Source organism: Rattus rattus, chromosome 2 (assembly GCF_011064425.1).
Source record: "Rattus rattus isolate New Zealand chromosome 2, Rrattus_CSIRO_v1, whole genome shotgun sequence".
In the NCBI taxonomy this organism is placed as follows: Eukaryota; Metazoa; Chordata; class Mammalia; order Rodentia; family Muridae; genus Rattus; species Rattus rattus.
In genome coordinates this window covers 78,635,482-78,644,075 of record NC_046155.1, presented here as the reverse complement: position 1 = coordinate 78,644,075, position 8,594 = coordinate 78,635,482, and the positions used below count along the sequence as shown (strand labels likewise).

General features: G+C 45.8%; 1 protein-coding gene across 1 annotated transcript in view; it reads left to right on the top strand.

Annotated features, from left to right (window-relative positions):
• The first annotated feature begins 675 nt into the window (after positions 1-675).
• Slc5a11 (solute carrier family 5 member 11) overlaps positions 676-8,594 on the top strand; it is a 42,737-nt gene continuing 34,818 nt past the window's right edge. The window contains exons 1-4 of the mRNA XM_032892711.1: positions 676-811; positions 3,052-3,208; positions 6,607-6,678; positions 7,765-7,869. Of these exons, the coding sequence (XP_032748602.1) occupies positions 3,074-3,208; positions 6,607-6,678; positions 7,765-7,869 (312 nt within the window). The 5' untranslated portion in view covers positions 676-811; positions 3,052-3,073. The remainder of the gene's footprint in view (positions 812-3,051; positions 3,209-6,606; positions 6,679-7,764; positions 7,870-8,594) is intronic.

Sequence of the window (8,594 nt, the reverse complement as noted above, 5' to 3'; positions counted from 1 at the left end):
CTCGTCTCTCTTTAGCTCTCCTATCTGGTCAGTGGAGACAGACAGATGGACTGTGGAGAATGACAGTTGACTACTGAAAACTAAGTCAGATAGTAACTCTGACTGCAGCTGCTGTACCAGATGTAGTTTCCTTACTTGAGCAAATCAGCACATCTCCTGGTACCTGGTACACAGCTATTGATCTAGCAGATGCCCTTATCTTACTGCCTGTCCATAGGGACAACCAGAAGCAGTTTGCTTTCAGCTGGCAAGGCCAGCAGTATACCTTTATAGTTTTGCCTCAAGGATTATATTAGCTCTCCTGCCCTGTGTCACAGCTTAGTTAGAAGGGACCTTGATCGTCTGTCTTCTCTACCAAATTCACACTGGTGTACTGTGTAGACAAGATTATGCTGGTTGGACAAAATGAGCAGAAGGAAGCAAGCGCTTTGGACTCGTTGGCAAATAACACTGTACCCAGATCAGAGGATGGGATGCTGGTTATTGTTTGCATTGGGACGTGAGATACGATTTGTGTCAAGTTGACAAGGGGTGGACTGGGATGGTTATTCCCAGCTGTGAACTTGACTATTTGGAATGAACTACATACATACCTCTGCTGGAGGCCTGCATAAGGACAATGGAAGGAGGGGCTCGTGTTTTACCTGCTTGCGATTGTTTTGCCAGCACACCCACTGGACGCCTACTTCGTCAGGGTTCCAGCTGATGCAGAAGAGCAGCCGAAACATCCAGCCTGTGGGACTGACCAGCTACTAGACTCTTGGACTTCCCATCACAGCTGCCCATTTTGGGATTAGTCAGACTGCAGACCGTGAGTCATTCCAACAAATTCCCTTAATATACAGAGACATCCCATAAGTTCCGTGTCTCTAGAGAACCCTAATACACACACCTTCTACCATACACACACACACACACACACACACACACACAGGCCTCAGCAGAGCTGAGTTCTTTCTGGAGGCCCTGGGTCAGATTCTTCTCATTTGCTTTGTGAGCTTCTAGAAGTCACTTGTATCCCTTGGCTCAGGGCCCATCATCCCATGCTCAAAGCCAGCGATGCTGAGCTGAGCCTTCTTACCCTATCACTTCTCTGACCCTTCTGATTCTGTGCCACTTGTGATTGCATTAGAAGCTCCCAGCTGTGCTGGGATCATCCTATTTTAAGGTCAACTGGCTAGCATACAATCATACAACCATACAATCACAGGTTCTGGAAATTAGACATTATCCAGCCTATCATAGGTCTCTCATAAATTGCCCATGGTAATGCAGTCTTCGGAGAAGTGGTTTCTAATAGTAGTTCTAAGCATGGATTCTAGAGCAAGGTCATTCAGCTTCAAACCCAACCCTTCTGCTTGAATTGTGTTACCTGGACAAGCTACTTAACATTTCTGTTTTAACTCCTAGGAAATAAAGATGATAACAAAGAGTCCACTCTGCAGTGTAGAAAAACACTTTAGAGGGAGTCTGGGCAGACAGCGGATGCTGTGTGTATATTAAATATAAACAATTTATGGAAGGATGCAGCATTAGAACAAGACTGCCTCCTCTTATTTTACTCCGGCCATGCGCTTATTAAGCAGAAGCAGAAGAGTGTGCTGACTAGTTTTTTTTTATTATTGTTATTTTTCATCCATTCAACACAAACATGACATATGGGAAGACAGACTTTCAGCTGAGAAACTGCCTTCATCAAACTGACCTGGGGGCAAGTCTGTGGCCCATTCTCCTGATTTAATGATTGATGTGGAAGGGTGGAGCTCACTATGGTCGGTGCCACCCTAAGCAGGTGATCCTGGGTAGTATAAGAGAGCAGGCTGAGTAAGCCATGGGGAACGAGCTAGTAAGTAGCATTTCTCTGTGGTCTTTGCATCAGCTCCTGTCTCCAGGTCCCTGCATGATTTCCTGTCCTGACTTCCCTCAGTGATGTGCTGTGATATGGAAGTGGGAGCCAAATGAACCTTTTCCTCCTCAAGTTGCATTTGGTCCTGGTGTCTATTACAGCAATAGAAAGCAAACTGAGATAGCTGGGAAGAGAGAATCTCACTTGGAGATCACCTCCATCAGGTTAGCCTGTGGTCATGTCTGTGAAACATGTTCTTAACTGCTGATTAGAGTGGTTCGGTCCAGTCTACTGTGGGCCGTACCATCCCTGGAAGGTAGGCCTGGACTGTATGAGAAAGGCAGCTCCACGTGAGCCTGGGAGCGAGCCATGGTCTCTCCTTCAGTTTCTGTAACGAACTTGGTTCAGAGATGGACCACAACATATATGACAAAATAAACCCTTTCCTCTCCAAGTTACGTTTGGTCTCGGTGTTTGTCACAGCAACAGAAACTAAACCAGGACAAAAACATGCTGGAACTTTCTTTTTAATTTTCTCTTTCTGACAGGGTCTCGCTATGTAGTCCAGCCTGGCTTCACATTCAGTAATCCTCCAAAGTGTTGGGATTGCTAACATGCCTGGTGTTGTCTGTACTCTTTGAATTGTTTGTTCTTACCTTTTGCTGAGTGAATAGTTGAATTGTTAAAACAAAAACAAAACCAAACAAGCAAATCAACTGCAATGGTGTGAGTTTCTATGAATTTTCTGAGTGGATGGAAGAGTGGATAGGCAGAGGGATGGATCTGACTTCCTAAAGCCCTGTCTCCACTAGATCTCCATCTAGGTATCTCTCTGTCTATGCCTCTGTCTGTCTCTGTGTCTCTGTCTCTCTGTCTCTCTGTCTCTCTCTGTCTCTCTGTCTCTCTCTGTCTCTGTCTCTCTCTGTCTCTGTCTCTCTCTCTCTCTCTGTCTCTGTCTCTCTCTGTCTCTGTCTCTCTCTCTCTCTCTCTCTCTCTCTCTCTCTCTCTCTCTGTCTCTGTCTCTCTCTCTGTCTCTCTCTCTCTGTCTCTCTGTCTCTGTCTCTGTCTCTCTCTCTCTCTCTCTCTCTCTCTCTCTCTCTCTCTCTCTCTCTCTCTCTCTCTCTCTCTCTCTCTCTCTCTCTCTCTCTCTCTCTCCATGCGGCTTGGGGGGCAGCCACAGGTCAATGTTGCTTTGCTTTCCCCAGGACTGAGAAGTCATTCAGCACCATGGAGAGTACCACCTCCAGCCCTCAGCCTCCACCGTCTGATGCCCTGGAGGCCTTTCCCCAGAAGAGCATGGAGCCTGCGGACATTGTTGTCTTGGTTCTGTACTTCCTCTTTGTCCTGGCTGTTGGATTATGGGTAAGCCAGGAGATGAGGCGAGAGATGGGGCAAGGTGAAAATATCTGGCCAAAACCCCAGAGTAAAAGCCTATCGGTTGGGAAAACACGATACCAAGAAGGGAAGAAATAAACTATAGCAATTAGGACTTAAAATACGTGCAGGCAGGTGATCTCTGTGAGGTCAAGGCATTCTGGCTCATATAGCAAGTTCCAGAACAGCCAGGGATACACAATGAGATAATATATATTATATGTATATATCACATATATGCATGTATGTATGCATGCAATATAGTTATAGTCACATGGTTCAAAACTTATAGTAGCTTAATAAATATCATGTCAAGTTTTACTATGACCATTTCCTTCAATGTGACCACAATTATTAACTCATGAGCTTTGGACATACTATTTATTAATATATTCTTCCAGGTTTAAAGGCAAATCAAAACAAATTATATGTACTTTGGAGACAAAGTCTTGCCACATAGTTCAGTCTGCCTTCAAACTGTGGGCCTCTTGTCTTAGCCTCTGGAATGCTGGAATTACAGGTGTGCAATATCATGCCCAGACAGCAAACATTCTGTGTGTATGTGTGTGTGTGTGTGTGTGTGTGTGTGTGTGTGTCTGAGAGAGAGACAGACAGACAGACAGAGACAGAGAAGCAGAGAATGAGAAGGAGACAGAGAAATGGAGCAAATGTATGTATGCATGTGTGCATGTATGTGAGAGAAATACAGAGATATAGAAAGCATTGTGTTTGTGAGAGAGACAGACAGAGCAAATGTTAGTGTGTGTATGGGGAGGTATAGTGTGTGTGTGTGTGTGTGTGAAAGAGAGAGAGAGAAAGCAAGAGAGAGAGAAAAGATTAATGTGTGTGTACATGTGTGTGTTCAGTGTGTGTGTATATGTATGTGTAATGTGTATATGTGTGTTTGTGTGTGCACATATGTGTAGTGTGTGTACATATGTATATTGTGTGTAGTGTGTATGTAGTGTGTGTACATGTGTGTAGTACATGTGTGTTTGTGTGTATATAGTTTATATACATGTGTGTACATATGTGGGTAGTATATGTGTTTGTGTATGTGTATGCATGTATAGTGTGTGTATATATGTGTGTAGTGAGTGTATAGTATGTGTACATGTGTATACATGTGTGTTTGTGCATATATAGTTTGTATACATGTGTGTACATATGTAGGTAGTGTATGTTTGTGTATGTGTATGCATGTGTAGTGTGTGTACATATGTGTGTAGTGTGTATGTGTGTACAGTATGTGTACATGTGTGTGTAGTATATGTGTGTTTGTGAGTGTATATGTGTGTAGTGTGTGTGTGTACATGTGTATACATGTGTATGTGTGGTGTATTGTGTTTGTGTGTGGTGTGTGTATGTGTGTGTACATGTATGTGTGTACATGTGTGTGTGTACATGTGTGTGCACATGTGTGTGTACATGTGTGTGCACATGTGTGTGTGCTCTGTCCTCTTTTTGCTAACCTTGCTGTTTCCGCCCAGCTCTGTCTCCTGGACATCTTTGCATCAGCACATAGAACCATCTTCATTGTCTTAAAAGTTGCAGGGTGTTCCTGCGGATGCTTCCAGTGTGACTTATGTAGTGACCTGTGCTGAGGGCTTTTGTTCTCCTGTTTCTTACCACAGCATTGTAATGGTGCAACTGTGCACCCTGTTGTTCTGGAGTGATGCTAATGCAGGATACTTTTGCTACAGAAGACTTGTCAGGCTATGAGACAGCACGCATTTGTAATATGGCAGCTGCCATCAGATGTCCTCTTTGAGCTAGTTTTAGTCTGCACCTCAACAGTGATATATGCCAGCCTGCTTGCCACCCTCAGTAGCAATGTATTGCTTGCATTTTGCCAACCTGATGAGGGAAAAGGATATCTCAGGGCATTGTTAACACTTGCTTATAATGAGTGAGGCTGGATATCCTTCCATAGGATATGTTTAAGAATCACTTCTGGGGTCTGGCAAGATGGCTCTGTGGGTAATGACACTTGCTACCAAATCTACGAACCTGACTTTGATCCCCAGAACTGACCTGGTGAAACTGATCCCATTACAGATGGTTGTGGTTGCTGGGAATTGAACTCAGGACCTCTGGAAGAGCAGTCGGTGCTCTTAAGCACTGAGCCATCTCTCCAGCCCCCGAGGTCCTATTTATATTCCCAGTGCAATACAAACTGGGCACAGTGATGTACAGTTGTAATCCCAACACCTAAAGGGTGTAAGCAGGAAGATCAGGAGTTCAGGTCACCTTCAGCTACATAGAGACTTCGATACCAAGCCTAGGCTACATGAGACCCCGGAGAGGGGGGTGGTATGAGATGAGTCACTTATGTTCCTTCCAAACCTCATGTTGGATTTTAGTCTCTGTGCGATGGCATTAAGAGGCAGCACCTTCAGGAAGTGATTGTCAGAAGGGTGGGGCATTATAAAAGAGATAAAGATACTGGCCAGTCTTTTTGGTGCCCTTCTTCTCTCTCATCACATGAGGGAGGACACAGAGGAGGCTGCATCTAGAGGGACAGGCCCTCCAGAGGTTGGACCTGCTGGCCCCTTGACCTATGACCCTCAGAACCGTGAGAGAGATATTTTCATTTTTACAGACCCCTGTCTCTGGGTACTATGTTACAGCAGCGTGGAGATACTGGAACTTCAGGCTCAGCCTTCCACAGCTGTGCTACAAACAGCAACCCCGTAGGGGTGGACGGGGGTGCACTGTTGGCTGTGCACGGTACACACCTTTAATCACAGCACTCGGGAGGCAGAGGCAGGCAGATCTCTGAGTTATACTAGCCTGATCTACAAAGCGAGTGCCAGGCCAGTCCATGCTATGTTTGAATCCATCTCAAAATGTAAAGTAAAAAGGTAAAAAAATGTATTTTAAGAAACAATTTGGTGACGGATGTGGTGGTTCATGCGTTTAATCCCAGCACTTGGGAGGCAGAGGGAGGGGGAATCTTTGAGAGTTCAAGTCCAGCTTGGTTTACAAAGAGAGTTTCAGGACAGCTAGAGAAACCCTACCTTGAAAAAAATGAGAAAGAAAGAAAGAAACAGAGAAAGAAAGAAAGAAAAAGAAAGGAAGGAAGGGGCTGGTGCCTATGGAGAACCTCACAGAAACAGTGTATAGAACATTGAAAACAATGAACAATGAAATTTGCAGATGCCACTGGCAAGCCGCAGGCGTGCAGCTCAGAGCCTAGACGACATGCAGGGCATCCCAAACATGTGAAGCGGGCACTGGCAGGACTATCTAAAGATAGTCACATCAAAATCTCAGTCAGACAAAATGAATCTCGGTCCAAATGTGCGCTTGCAGTTCACAGCCTCTGCTCTCTTCAGATGGCCGAGCGTGGCATTCTCCTCACCCAGCCCTCTTCTTCTTTGCAGTCCACGGTGAGGACCAAACGAGACACAGTGAAAGGCTACTTCCTGGCTGGAGGTGACATGGTGTGGTGGCCAGTAAGTGGTCTCTGGTTTAATTAATCTCTTCTGTGGTAGGTGCTTGCCTAGTGTGTACAGGCTCTGGTTCCCATTCAAGCACTGCAAAACTGTGTTTTAGGTCATTTCTCAAAGACTCTTCAACTCAACTAGAAAAAACTTGATTCAACTTAAATTTATTTACACAGAGAGAATCTGTCATCCCACCTACAGGACAGCTGCAGAGATTCAATTTACCGACACTGCTATGACAGGAGAACCTAGCTTCTCAAACGTTCTCTCCCTTCTGTTGATCTAGCATCTACCTGCCACCTGTCTAGCAATCAGTGCACATACACCCTCTGTCACTTGTCTATCCATCCATCAATCCATCCATCATCTGTCACCTGCCTGTCACTTACCTGCTTTAGCCTCTCTCCGTCTCTAAGGTCTTTACAGACAAATGCCTTCAGCTCCACAAGAACATCACTCCAGACTCCTCATCCACCTCCAGGTCCAGGCCGGCATGTAAAGATGTAAAGAGCATCCGCCTCCCTCCCTGGCAGTTTCCCTGGTAACTGCTGTATCCCTGATTGCATCTCAAGCTCATCACTGTAGCAGTTGCTATGGCTAGGGTAGACTGCTGCTCTGCCTGGGCTTGAGCCTGGATGTCGCACTCAACACCTGACCTGAGGAGCTGAGCTGTATGAGCTGTATGTCGGAATGAAAATGGATGCTGTTCATGGGACCAAGAGGACTGGATGTTGAAGGCACAGATACAAGCACAACAGTCCAATTAGCTATTCTTTTTTTAAGTGGATCTTCAGACACTGTCAAACACACACACACACACACACACACACACACACACACACACGCATGCACACACACAGGCACACACACTTTGCTGAGCTGGGAGCAGAGCTGGTTTGCATCATGAGGTATTTACCTGTAATCAACCACGGACGCTGCAGACACTTTCTCAAGTGCACTCAGACACAAATCAGACACGTAGGATGAAATGAGCTCACTTTATCCCCCCCACCTGTCTCTGTCCTTTTTAAGAGCTGGGAGTCGGGACATTTCTCCAGGCCCAGCCTCATGAACTCTCTCATTATCTCCCCACAGGTGGGTGCATCCTTGTTTGCCAGCAATGTTGGAAGTGGACACTTCATTGGCCTAGCAGGGTCTGGTGCTGCTGTGGGCATTTCTGTTGCTGCCTATGAGCTTAATGTGAGTTTTGCCACGATACAGACGTCTCCTCTTTGTTCTGCAGTAGAAACCAGGGGAGGCATAAGAATACTTACTTGGTACTTTTAAAGTGAATGGCATTTTTAGTTAAGCAGACAGGAGGCTTCGAGGTATCTGCTTGGTGGGGACCTATAGGGCCACAACCCCAAAAGTCAAGAGGACAAGGGCTCGGGATGCTTGCTTGCCTATGTAGGAAGCGGCAGGAAGCAGCTGACAGAAGGCATAGCTGTGTATTTTAAGCATCAGTTGACCATCACTGAAATGTCATGTCCCTGGAGACACAGATGCATTCTTCACGTTCCTCTCCATTGGAAGCATCTCACAGAGGAGCTTTTCCTAGGGGTGCGTGTATCGTTCACAATCACAAGTATTTGTAGGTGCTTACCCTGTGCCAGCCACAGACTTATATGTCACATACACTCTCACACAGTAAGGGTCCCCTACAGGCTAGAACCAGGTGGCCTCAGCAGTCACACTCAGGCTGTGTGACTGTGGTCAAGTTGCTTGACTTTTCTGAACCTCCTGTGTACATTAGGGGGTGGTGTGGAGATTAATTGAACTCCTGATTGTGAAGGCTGCAGGGGAGTGCCTGGCATGGACCAAATGCTCACTCAGTACTACTGCACTGATTCTGAAGCAATCTAGTGAGATCCTCTTACGGCTAATTCTCAAGGGAGGAAGATGGTGCTTCCTGTGCTAACTCCCCC